The sequence below is a fragment of the Lepidochelys kempii genome, chromosome 3 (assembly GCF_965140285.1).
Source record: "Lepidochelys kempii isolate rLepKem1 chromosome 3, rLepKem1.hap1, whole genome shotgun sequence".
Classification (NCBI taxonomy): domain Eukaryota; kingdom Metazoa; phylum Chordata; order Testudines; family Cheloniidae; genus Lepidochelys; species Lepidochelys kempii.
In genome coordinates this window covers 3,814,924-3,828,050 of record NC_136382.1, presented here as the reverse complement: position 1 = coordinate 3,828,050, position 13,127 = coordinate 3,814,924, and the positions used below count along the sequence as shown (strand labels likewise).

General features: G+C 57.1%; 1 protein-coding gene across 10 annotated transcripts in view; it reads left to right on the top strand.

The window, feature by feature from the left end:
- The window catches only part of OTOF (otoferlin), a 206,174-nt gene that overhangs the window by 165,350 nt on the left and 27,697 nt on the right, over positions 1-13,127 (top strand). For all 10 annotated transcript variants that reach the window (XM_078852019.1, XM_073335512.2, XM_078852014.1 and 7 more), the window contains 12 exons: positions 709-829; positions 1,414-1,514; positions 1,916-2,006; positions 2,562-2,678; positions 6,603-6,755; positions 7,246-7,435; positions 7,963-8,087; positions 8,832-8,966; positions 9,959-10,120; positions 11,104-11,223; positions 11,677-11,838; positions 12,475-12,637. In XM_078852019.1, the coding sequence (XP_078708145.1) occupies positions 709-829; positions 1,414-1,514; positions 1,916-2,006; positions 2,562-2,678; positions 6,603-6,755; positions 7,246-7,435; positions 7,963-8,087; positions 8,832-8,966; positions 9,959-10,120; positions 11,104-11,223; positions 11,677-11,838; positions 12,475-12,637 (1,640 nt within the window). The remainder of the gene's footprint in view (positions 1-708; positions 830-1,413; positions 1,515-1,915; positions 2,007-2,561; positions 2,679-6,602; positions 6,756-7,245; positions 7,436-7,962; positions 8,088-8,831; positions 8,967-9,958; positions 10,121-11,103; positions 11,224-11,676; positions 11,839-12,474; positions 12,638-13,127) is intronic.

Here is a 13,127-nt window from a genome sequence, read left to right as displayed (position 1 = left end):
AAAGGAATAGAAAACCTGCCTTACAGTGATAAGTTGAGCTACCTGAGTCTAGTTAGCTTAGCAGTGAGAAAGTTAGGGGGTGACTTGATCCCACACTATAAGTATCTACATGGGGAACAAATATTTAATCATGGGCTCTTCAGTCTAGCAGAGAAAGGTCTAACAGGATCCAATGGCTGGAAGTTGAAGCTAGACAAATTCAGATGGGAAGGCATAGATGCGTGACGGTGACGCTAATTATCAATTTACCAAGGATCGTGCTGGATTCTCCATCACTGACAAGTTTTTAATTAAGATCAGATGTTTCTCTAAAAGCTCTGCTCTAGGAATTATTCTGGGGCCGGTCTCTGGCCTGAGTCATACAGGAGATCAGACCAGATGATCACAATGGTCCCTTCTGGCCTTGGGATCTATGGACCTATGAATGGGGCTATTTGCAAGCGAGCAACCAACAATTTCCTTCTGCTCAGGGCAACTGTCTGATCCTGGGGCCCGGCCCAAAGCCCCCTGAAGTTTATGGGAGTCTTTCCGTTGACTTCAGTGGGTTTGGAAGAGGCGCTTAGTGTGACCTCCGCTCCATCTGCCGTGCACTCCTTGGTGGGCTCCATGAAGCCTGTGCGGGATGAGCGCCCTCACGCTGCCTGGATGCCGGCAGTGCCCTCCGAGGTGTGCTCACGCTCTGGTGTATCCTTCCTCCCTTCCCTGCAGGAACTACTTCCACTTGCCTTACTTCGAGAAGAAGCCCTGCATCTACATCAAGAGCTGGTGGCAGGACCAAAGACGGAGGCTCTACAACGCCAACATCATGGACAAGATCGCCGACAAGCTGGTCAGTCCGAGGACGGGGTAGGGCTCCTAGGGGACTAGGAGCCCGGGGGGGGCAGCGGACAGCACACCTAGTTCCCCTGCATTGACAACTGTGTCCGCAATGCTCATGGTACATGAACGGTCCCATCCCAGGGACCACGCTGGTGAACTCAGCCATATAGGGAGCCAAAGCCTGGGACCCTGGTGTCCAGAGGGATATGGGGGGCAGCCCCAGTTACAGCTCGAAGCTGAGGGAGAGCAGAAAGCTCCAGAGACTGGCCTCATTAGCTTAATGGTGAGGGATCCCCAAGGAGACATCTCAGAAGCCCCACCCAAGGAGGCATGAAGTCGCTGGGGAAAGCCCCAGAGAAGGCCCAGAACTGGTCTCCTCTGACTGTGTGAGCTAACAACACCGAGCCGGCCCCAGCCCTTGCCAGCTACACCTGGCCGGCTGGCCGACTGAGCAGGGCACCCCGACTCCCCAGCCCCGGCCCGGAAGAGAGAGGGGAAGGGGCTTCTCGCTCCCAACGTGGCTCTCCCAAGGGGAGCTGCGGTTCCGTCCTGCCCCCAAGGACGCGTGGCCTCCTTCTCTCCTTGCCGTTCCAGGAGGAGGGGCTCAACGACGTGCAGGAGATGATGAAGACGGAGAAGCCGCACCCTGAGCGCCGGCTCCGAGGGGTCCTGGAGGAGCTGAGCAGCGGATGCTTGTGAGTTGGAAGGGGGAAGGGGAAGAGGCAGAGGCCCAGCCAGAGACACGGCGGAAAGTCTCAAGGACTCAGCCACCAGGGCCCTGTGAGAGTTACAGCCTCGTATGTGGAGGGCAGCTCCTGCCATGCCACCCCCAGCAGCATGAGCCAATAAGCCAGTTGCCCATTAGCTGTATTGCAGGGAGTCTGGTGGGTGGCTAGGTGATCTACCTACTGCAGAGATCCTTGGCAGGGAACGGGGATCCTGCTGGAGGCATCCTGGTCTGTCCCTACTGGGTGAAATTCACCCTGTGCATTGCCATCCCTCCATCCCTCTCACGCCCATCCCACGCCTTCGGCCGCTGTCTTTCCTCTCCTGAGCCCCATGTGACTGCCGATGTCGTGTCTCTCTCCCCCGCCAGCCGCTTTGTGACCCTCGCCAACAAAGACCAGAGCCTCTCCGCCCGGACCAGACTGGACCGAGAGCGGCTCAAATCCTGCATGCGGGAGCTGGTGAGAGCATCTGGCGGGTGGGGCGGGGTGAAAGGTCAGCAAGGGGTGGGGGGGCTCTGGGCACTGCCAATGGGATATGGAGCCCAGCGCCCAAGGGGGAAAGCTAAAACTGCGGGTGGTGTTCAGTGAGATGGGACTGGCAGCTCAGCGACCCACTGCTGCTTCTGGCTCTCCTGGCCCTTGCTCGGCAGCCTCCAGGACAGTATGGAGTATGGGAACTGCGCTTCCCTGGTGAACAGGCAAGAGACTTGCCCTGTCACGTCCCAGGCTGCCCCTCATCACTGCATAGAGGTCTCCAGGACTGCCAACCCAGCCCCTTTCACTAGGGTGACCTTCTCTGTACCTTGGCTTAGCTCCTCCCTGCATCTGACAGGTGTTAATGAATTCACTGTGAAGTCGGCATCACCATCCCCTTATTATAGATGGGGAAACTGAGGCACCGTCCTTCCACCCCCTCCTCACTGCATGCAGACCTGCCCTGTCTTTTTCCCTTCTCTCTGGTCCCTTTACCACTCATTCACTTTATGCCCTTGGCACCGGACGCTGTACCCGCAGGAGAACATGGGCCAGCAAGCCAAGACCCTGCGGTCGCAGGTGAAGAAGAACACGATGAGGGACAAGCTGAAGCTGGTGCAGAACTTCCTGCAGAAGCTCCGCTTCCTGGCGGATGAGGTGAGCAGGAACCACCCCTCCGCACTGACCCTGGGCGTGAGCCTGGCTGGCCCCCGGGGGAGGGAAACAAGCAGCCTCTGTGGATGGCTGTTGCTTTGTGCATCGATCCTAGGCCAAGGGCAAGGGAAACCAGCATACTGAGGCTTTATAAGCCTGTATGGGGCAAAGGTGCCCCACAGCCCAGGATGCTCCAGGTGGATTCTGCTTCTCCTCAAAGGTGTCCGTGTTCTGCTCTCAGTTAAGTTCATTAAGTCCAAAGCAGATTGCAAAGAGTTACAAAGCGATCTCATTAAACTGAGTGACTGGGCAAGAAAATAGCAGATGAAATTCAATGTTGATAAATGCAAAGTAATGCACATTGGAAAACATAATCCCAACTCTACATATTAAATGATGGGGTCTAAATTAGCTGTTACTGCTCAAGAAAGATCTTGGAGTCATTGTGGATACTTCTCTGAAAACATCCACTCAGTGTGCAGCGCAGCCAAAAAAGCGAACAGAATGTTGGGAATCATTAGGAAAGGGACAGATAATAAGACAGAAAATATCATGTTGCCTCTATATAAATCCATGGGACACCCACAGCTTGAATACTGCCTGCAGATGTGGTCACCCCACCTCAAAAAAGAGATATTGGAATTGGAAAAGGTTCAGAAAAGGGCAACTAAAATGATTAGGGGTATGGAACAGCTTCTGTATGAGGAGAGTTTAGTAAGACTGGGACTTTTCATCTTGGAAAAGAGACGACTAAGGGAGGATATGATAGAGGTCTATAAAATCGTGAGAAAGTAGATAAGTGATATTTACTCCTTCTCATAACAAAAGAACTAGGGGTCACCAAATGAAATGAATAGGCAGCAGGTTTAAAACAAGCAAAAGGCAGTATTTCTTCACACAACACACAGTCTACCTGTGTAGCTGTTTGCCAGAGGATGCTGTGAAGGCCAAGACTATAACAGGGTTCCAAAGAGAACTAGATAAGTTCATGGAGGATAGGTCCATCCATGGCTATCAGCCAGGATGGGCAGGGCTGGTGTCCCTAGCCTCTGTTTGCCAGGAGCTGGGAATGGGCGATAGGGGATGGATCACTGGATGATTCCCTGTTCTGTTCATTCCTTCTGGGGCACCTGGCACTGGCCACTGTTGGGAGACAGGACACTGGGCTAGATGGACCTTTGGTCTGACCCGGTATGGCCGTTCTCATGTTCTTATGATACCCATGCTGGTGTCTGGGCCTCGTTGACTTTCCTACAGTACACAAGTGCATTGGTTGATTTGAATGGGCAGGTAGCAACGCCTGGGTCTTCTGCAGGGATTGAACCTGGAACCTCTGCAGGTAAATGCATGAGCCGCTAGCACCTGAGCTATTAGCCTCCAGGAAGCTCTTCATATGGACCAGCTGCTAGAGGGGGACAAAGAATCATACAGTGTTAACGTGGGTTACACGCAGCCATTTCTGCCCTGTGATAGGCTTGGCCCGAAGGGGGAGAATTGGTGGGGAGGCTTGTGGCTGAATGGGGGCTGGGAGCTGTTGAACAGAGTGGAGCTCAGGAGAGGACACAGAGAGTGCAGGGAGTGGTGCTGTGAAAACGGGGATGACATTAATAACTCTCATTAATCACCAGCCTGGAAGAGGGCTGAAGGTCTGTCTGTAAACCGGCCAGCGGAGGCAGCCTGGTCCCTGCTCCTGACAGCATGAGACTCCACCCAGGAGAGGGGCTGTAGCAGCCCTATGTAGGAGAGCTCACCAGGAATTTTCCATTCAAATATTTTCCAATGGAAAATGCAGCTTCCACCAAACCAACATTTTCCCTGGGAAAATTCCCATTATGCAGAATTGTTTCATGGCGGGGTCAAAACATTTCGGTTTGTTGGTGCCTCGTGGGAGTTCTAATTTTGGTGCCTCGTGTTCCCATTCTCCTCTATGGACCAGGCTCCCTGGGTGGAGTATATTTCCCATGATGCACCACAGTGCCCCCTCTGGTTGAGGTGCCAGAGTTCCGTGGCTGCAGTGTATCATGGGAAATGTAGTCTGGCCACGGAGCTCAGCCGACAGAGAAGAATGTGACTGAATTACATCTGGTGCCCACAATTCAGGAAGGATGTGGATAAAATGGACAAGTTTTAAATCAAGATTGGATGTTTTCCTAAAAGATCTGTTCTGGGGATTACTATGGGGCAGGTCTCTGGCCTGTGTCATACGGGAGGTCAGACTCACTGATCACAATGGTCTGTTCTGGCCTTGATTTTTCTGAATCTATGAATTCCCCTGAGGCCCTGGGCAGGTCGGGCAGTTCATTATCAAACCAAGCCAATAAAAACAGTACGTTTGGACATTTCCGAATTAAAATGTCAATTTGGGGCAAAAACAAAGGATGGAATATTGGAACGTCCCACGAGATGGAAACTCTGATTTCCTCCCAGCTTTACTATACACACAGGCTGCTGCTGGGGGCACAGCCAGAGAGTTAAAGCTCCTTGAGGCCTCACCGTGGCGTGAGATCTGTGTGCTGCCCCTGTAACGATGCTGGTTCTGGCGGGACCCCACGGAGAGTGCCAATTCAGGACAAATTGCTTGAAGCAGGGCAGTTACAGCCCAAGGCTGCGGTTTCTGTGCACACCAAGGCAAACCAAACCGGCCAAACAGAGAAGACTTTGGTTTTACCCCACTGGCTAACCACAAGTCACACAAGCAATTCCCTTGGACACTCCAGTTTCCCAGTATCCCCACCAGTGCCCCTCGTTGTGGGGACAAATGGGTATGAAAACCAATTCCCCAGTAAAAGAGAAAAGGTTCTCTCGATCCCAAAGGACCAAGCCCCAGACCCAGGTCAATAAATAAATCAGATCTTACCCACAAATCACGCTGTTGCCAATCCATTAGAATCTAAAATCTAAAGGTTTATTCATAAAAGGAAAAGATAGAGATGAGAGCTAGAATTTGTTAAATGGAATCAATTACATACAGTAATGGCAAAGTTCTTGGTTCAGGCTTGTAGCAGTGATGGAATAAACGGCAGGTTCAAATCCAGTCTCTGGAGAACATCCCCAGCTGGGATGGGTCATTCAGTCCTTGGTTCAAAGCTTCAGTGTAGCAAAGTCCCTCCAGAGGTAGGAAGCAGGACTGAAGACAAGATGGAGGAGCTGCAGCAGCTTTTAATATTCTCTTGCCATGTGGCCTCTCTTTCTTTGTCCCAAGGACAAGCTGCCCAGCACATGGCCTGGAAACACCTCAGCGTTCGGTCCCTAGGCAGGTCCCTGCACACCTGGCTGAGTCCCCAGGCGTGTCTGCCTTCTCTCAGTGGGTCAGCTGTACAGCTGATGGTCCTTAATGGGCCATCCAGCAGGCTAGGCAGAGCTGACACCAACTTGTCTGGGGTGTCACCCAGAAGCAGAGCACAAGTTTGAACTACAGTCAGTCTAGAGCCAATACTTATAACTTTAAATACAAAAATGATACATGCCTAGAGACAGCATAATCATAACCAGCAAACCATAACCTCATCTTAGACACCTTATTTGACCCCCTTTATACAAGATTTGGTGCCACTATAGGGCCTTGGTTGCAACAATGATCTATACGTCCCAGATTATGTCAATAACGTCACAGCACCCCTCTGCTAATGACCCTGAGGGCCAGTCAGGCCTCCTGAAATTAATTCAGGGCAGTCCCACGGCCTGGATGCTCTGTACGAGGCCAGACTGGTCCCGTCTGGCCTGGGAATCTATGAATCCACCCGGGGAGGCTTAAAACCGTCCCTAAGGAAGGGAGTGGGGGACCCTACAGTGAGTGAGCCCGGGGAGACACTAGACAAGTCCATCCCCTGGGGCCTCAGTCAGTGTCAGGAATGAGGGGAGAGCAGGTGGGAGAAGGGCGCCTGGCTACGCCCGCCGTGTTGACCGGAGCCTTGTTGGGGTTCGCAGCCACAGCACAGCATCCCCGACATCTTCATCTGGATGATGAGCAACGGCAAGCGCATCGCCTATGCCCGCATCCCCTCCAAGGACATCCTGTACTCCATCGTGGACGAGGAGACCGGCAAGGACTGTGCCAAAGTGAAGACCGTCTTCCTGAGGGTAACCAGCCTGTGCTTGGATGGGGCCACCACGGCCCATGCAAGACGGGGGGGATGGAGAAAGAGACAGGAGGAAGAGGGGCGGGTGAAAAGAGGCAGGGGAGGTGCATAGAGGCTGGGGGAAGGGCAGGAAGGAGCCGAGTGTCAGGTACTGGGGGCTGTTGTAGGTGCGGTACCAGAACCTGAACTGTAAGCGTGGGAGGCCTCCTGCTAGGTTACACACAACAGGGGTAGGTGGGGAAGACAATGAAAAATGCCAGGTGTCTCTGAGCCCACAGGGCAGGAGGTGGCTGCTGGTTGGACAGCGCGGTGGGTCTGACCCCATAGGGCAGGAGGTGGAGGGTGGGTTGGACAGCGCGGTGGGTCTGACCCCATAGGGCAGGAGGTGGAGAGTGGGCTGAATGGCATGGTGGGTCTGACCCCGTAGGGCAGGAGATGGGTCTGGTCTGGTGTGCCCTATGCCCCAGCTGAAGCTCTCTTCCTGTGCCCAGCTGCCCGGGAAGAGGGGCTTCGGGCCGGCCGGCTGGACGGTGCAGGCCAAGATGGAGATCTACCTGTGGCTGGGCCTCAACAAGCAATGCAAGGACTTCCTGAGTGGCCTGCCCTGCGGCTTTGAGGAGAAGAAAGCCAGCAAGGGCCTCGGCCTCCAGGCCTTCCCACCCATCAGCCTCCTCTACACGAGTAAGAGCTGCCCGCTCTCCCTCTGCTCCCTCGGGTGCTGCTCCTGGGGGCCCGTGCTGGGCGAGGGCTGGCGGCTGCTGCCGGCTGGGCTAGACCCTGGAGTCACTCCCAGGGCCACGCGGGGATTGATGGCAGCCTGGTGTGGGGAGCCGTGCTGCCCCACAGGAAGCCTGCGGGGAGACTGTCCTTCTGGTCCCCTTCCTGCCCCACGTGGCCCGTCCCTTCTGAGCCCATCAGCCATGGGTCAGGAGAGGCCACAGCGCAGGAAATCTGTGCAGTGGAAATCTGCAAGGCAGCCCCAGCGTGCTGCGCGTCCCGCATGCACCACTCCATCCGGAGCAGCCCCAGCCCAGAGACGGAAACCGCCCAGGTCCCGGGGAAGTTTGGAGCCACGTTGTGCATCTCTCCCCGGTGTCCATGCTAATCCCTGCCCCGAATGCCCCGGAGTGTCCTGCTCTGAGCTCCGCGGCTCAGGACATCTCTGGTGCTGCCTGCTACGGGAGTCTCACCCCCTCCTTTCCTCCCAGAGAAGCAGGTGTTCCAGCTCCGAGCCCACATGTACCAGGCCCGGAGCTTGTTCGCCGCAGACAGCAGCGGTCTCTCCGACCCCTTTGCCCGGGTTTTCTTCATCACCCAGGGCCAGTGCACTGAGGTAAGAGACAGGTCCCTAAACCGGGGATGGGGAGGTGGGCGGGTTTGCATCTGAACTCGCTGGGCTGAATTTCTGGGCCGCCAGACTGCAGCAACCCTGGTGGAAGCGGGAGGGGTAATGAAAACACCGCACATCAAGTGCTGCCCGGACGTATAACACGCTGGCAAAGAGCGAGAGGTGCCCCTCTGGGCCTGGCCCACGGCTGGATAATAGTTTACTTAGTGCTGCTAGCTGATGGAGATTCCCTTTTAGCTCAAGCCAGGGAGGGCTGCACTGGGGCTGTAAAGATCAGGGGTTTGAACCCTGCTGGGTGCTGTTGGACATGCACCAAATGACTGATCCTGACAACTCCCCTGGGGATACCTGTCGTGATCCCCACTTTACATGGAGAGAAACTGATACACGAGCAGACTAAGTGACCTGCCTGAGGTCAGACAGAGAGTCAGTGTCGGAGCTCTGGGGACCTCCCAGCACTGTGCTTCAGCCACTAGACCTCACTTCTCCTTCACTTGGGGCCTTCACCATGTGGCCAAGGCTCACCCTACACAGGCAAAGCTCTGCTAGCTGGGACGAGATTGCCTCCAGGCTTCCCAGCTCCGGGACCCGCCTTCTCGCCACCATAATTTTAAAGCAGCCATCTTGTATATCCAATGGGTTGGTGTGGGAAGTACCAGGAGAGTCCGTCTGCCCCTCTCCTCCCTCTAACTACAGCCCCGGTGCTATTTCCCCTTCCTGCTCCTCCAGGTGCTCAACGAGACGCTGTGCCCGACCTGGGACCAGCTGCTGGTCTTCGACAACGTGGAGCTCTACGGAGAGGCCCACGAGATGCGGGACGACCCCCCCATTATCGTCATTGAGATCTACGACCAGGACACGGTGGTGAGGGAGCACCCCGGCCCAGCCCGCTGGGAGCACAGTGCCAGGGACTGGAGGATTAATCACGGGCACACACCGTGTTGGTGTTGGCTGTGGAGAGCCACTTCTCCCCCGGCACCCTCCCTAACTACCCCCGGGCACCACCTCCCACGCAGAAGGAAGAAGCTGCAGAACACCAGGGCTGGGGCAATTATACAGCCGGTGCTGCTCGTTACAGGCTGTTTCAGTGGCACGGAGAGGCTGAAATTTCCTGCTGATGTGAGAGAGAGCCAGTGACTGTGAGGCCGAAGGCAGGGAGACGGTAGTCAGGCCTTTACCGCTGCACAGCACCTCAATCCCGACCCACAGCCCCCCTGCTGTCTGCTCCTGGCCCCCCGTTCTGCCAATGCCCCTCAATCCCGACCCACAGCCTCCGGCTATCCACTCCTGTCCCCCAGCTCTGCCAATGCCCCTCAATCCCGACCCACAGCCCCCCTGCTGTCTGCTCCTGGCCCCCAGCTCTGCCAATGCCCCTCAATCCCGACCCACACCCCCCCTGCTGTCTGCTCCTGGCCCCCAGCTCTGCCAATGCCCCTCAATCCCGACCCACAGCCTCCGGCTATCCACTCCTGTCCCCCAGCTCTGCCAATGCCCCTCCCTCCTGACCTCAAGCCCCCTGCTATCAACCCCTGTCCCCCAGCTTTGCCGAGGCCCCTCAGTCCCTACCTGCAGCCCCCTGGCTGTTCCAGCACAGGGCTTCCCACACACAGGGGCCAGGGGTCACGATATAATAAGGAGGTGCCAGCCATGAAGTGACCCTGGCATCCACAGACCCCTGGAGAACCGGGCAGAATCTCTTGATTCAGAGAGTCCTGCAGTCTCTTCCTCTCGATCCACTTGCCGATCAGCTTTCCGCCCAAACCTGCCCGCCCAGGCTGGGGGGAGCGATGGGGCTGGGCTGGGGGGTGGGAAGTAGCCTCCTGGAACATGCCCAAGCTCTCTCCCTGCCTTTCCAGGGCAAGGCGGACTTCATGGGCCGCACCTTTGCCAAGCCGGTGGTGAAGATGTCGGACGAGGAGTACGGCCCCCCGCGCTTCCCGCCCCAGCTGGAGTACTACCAGATCTACCGGGGCAACTCCACGGCCGGGGACCTGCTGGCCGCCTTCGAGCTGCTCCAGGTAAGAGCCCAGCCCACGGAGCGAGGTAGCAGATAATTCCACCCTGGGCGAGCCCCCTCCCCACGGCACTGGGAGCTGCGCCGGCAACGTGGGGTGCTGGATGTGGCTCGTGTATCGCCACGGGCGTGAGCTGGAGACGCTCCCAGGAGAGACGGGTGAGCACAGCCCCTGCCAACTCAGCCTGCAGGCTCTCCCGGTGGAGGTGCAGCAGTGGGTCTAGGCTAAGTCCTCGCTCAGCAAGTCCCCGCTTCCCGCTGGCTGGGGTGAGGCCTGTGCTGATGAATGGGCCAGCAGGGGGCAGCATGTTGGGGTGGGGTCTACTCCTGGCATTTCACCCTGTCACCCCTGGACGGACCCCAACGACTTGCGCTTGGCTAGCGCGCCTCCCGGACAGGCAGCCAGCCTGGACTGGGAGACGCCCAGGGAAGGCGAATCCACCCCTTCCCTTGGGTGTTTCTTCCAGTGGTTAATCACCCGCGCTGGTAAAGACGCCCGGTGCTAACACTGCCCGCTGGCCTGCCTCTTGCCAACTCTAGTACACCGGTGCTATCGCGGCAGGTGCCAACGGGCAAGTCTCCTGCAGCGCAAACAGTAGAGTTGCCTCTTTCAGCCATGAGGGTCCCAGGTTTGAGAGCCAGCCGGGGGCCAATCGCCTCTGTTTGGGGGTGCAGCCCTGAGAGTGCATGCCACGCACAGAGGAGCATGTCTCGTAGCACCATGCCGGGGAGCTGCCTGGCAGGGCTTTAGCTGCATGTCTGTCAGGACGGGGTGTCTTGGAGCTGAACCTCATCTCCTCAGTGCTCCTCACTTGGGATGGCTTCAGTCATCTGGGCGTGGAGCAATACACGCTGAGGAGCGAATGCAGGAATGTAAAACCCTCCTGTCCCGACCGGGCACGGGGGAACTGGCAAAGGAGGCGCTGGCTGGATGCTTGTGCGGCGTTTCGATGGAGCGGCTCCTAATCGGTGTTGTGTCTCTTCCAGATCGGCCCGGCTGGCAAGTCGGACCTGCCTCCGATCGATGGGCCGACAGACATGGAGCAGGGTCCCATCCTGCCGGTGCCCTTGGGGATCCGACCTGTGCTGAGTAAATACAGAGTGGAGGTAAGAACCCCGGGGATGCTGCTCATCCACAGGCCCGGCTGCTTCCTGGGTCGCTGGCTTTTGGTGGTTGGGTTCACAATGGTGTCAATAAGCAGCACAAATGGCTACGTCCAAATTGCATGGCAGAGGCAATGTGGGGCTGTTTCAGCTGGGGCTGGGGGTGCTTAGGAGAGCCCATTATAATGTTTGGGGCGTGGTCCAGACTCAGTGCTGGGTACCCTGGCATGGCTGGAGAGCAGGGAAGCTTGCTCCACTGCTGGATGTCAGAAGGGGAGGCTCTCAGCCAGGGCCAGGCAGCCCGGGGGCTGTGATTCCCCAGCCGATATCACACCACAGCCATTTACCATGGGCACTCCGGCCCCTTGCACCAGCTCCCAGTGCCACCTCCGGATGTCAGACACAGGCCGTGGGCGGCTCTCCGCTCCTCACCTCGGCACCTTCCCTTCGGCCCAGATCCTGTTCTGGGGCCTGCGGGACCTGAAGCGGGTGAACCTGGCCCAGGTGGACCGGCCCCGCGTGGACATCGAGTGCGCCGGCAAGGGCGTCCAGTCGGCCCTGATCCAGAACTACAAGAAAAACCCCAACTTCAGCACCCTGGTCAAGTGGTTTGAAGTGGTGAGTCCAGCCTGCTTCGGGGGAGGGGGGATAGCTGAGCCCTGCCTGGCCGGGGAGAGGCCATTCCGACCCCTCCTGGGCAGGGCTAGGGTTGGGAGCCCAGGGGGGTCCAGCAGGAGCAGCTGGTCTGGGTGGGGGAGCTAGTGGCCTTTGCGCTAGCCTGGGATCCAGCTCCTTCCTGAGTTCTTACCCTGACTTGGGCAGCTACTCCCTGGGTGGCCATGGGCAAGTCACTGACCCTCTTTGGCTCAGTTTCCCCACTGGGCCGATAAGGGCTGCGGGGCTCTGTTTGGCAGTGTTGACGCAGCGCCATGTCACAAAGGCACCAACTGGCACTTTGCCTCTATTAACATAGGCCGGTTAGTAGGGCCCCATCCCCTACTCGCGTGATTTGGGGCCCTGCTCTCTCCCCCACTGGAAAGCAATCCCCTTCTCCCCTGCCGAGAGAGGGGCCCAAACCCAGGGGTCCTTTGAGAGCTGCCCTTCCCCTGCTGGCAGTGAGTCCTGCTTGGCTGGGGAAGGAAACTGAATTAGCATTCACCCTCTGATGGGATCCTGGTCTGAGCCAGGAAGGAGGCTTATCCCCTCCACGAAAATAACCCCTGACCCCCTGCAACGGGGACCATTCCCTTCCAGGATCTCCCAGAGAACGAGCTGCTCCACCCACCCCTGAACATCCGGGTGGTGGACTGCCGGGCCTTTGGCCGGTACACGCTGGTGGGCTCCCACGCCGTCAGCTCCCTGCGGAGGTTCATCCACCGGCCCCCGGACAAGAAATCCCAGCACTGGAACACTGCAGGTACCAGTCGAGGGGCGGACGCCCTGGGCTGCATGTGGCCCCCAGCCGGCTACCGAGCCGGGCAGGGATGGGCAGAGAGTGATAGACAGGACGACAAGTTGGATATGAGTCAACAGTGTGCCCTTGTTGCCAAGAAGGCCAATGGCATTTTGGGATATATAAGTAGGGGCATTGCCAGCAAATCGAAGGACGTGATCGTTCCCCTCTATTCGACATTTGTAAGGTCTCATCTGGAGTACTGTGTCCAGTTTTGGGCCCCACACTACAAGAAGGATGTGGAAGAATTGGAAAGAGTCCAGCGGAGGGCAACAGACATGGTTAGGGGACTGGAACACATGACTTATGAAGAGAGGCTGAGGGAACTGGGGATGTTTAGTCTTCAGAAGAGAAGAATGAGGGGGGATTTGATAGCTGCTTTCAACTACCTGAAAGGGGGTTCCAAAGAGGATGGCTCTAGACTGTTCTCAGTGGTAGCAGATGACAGAACAAG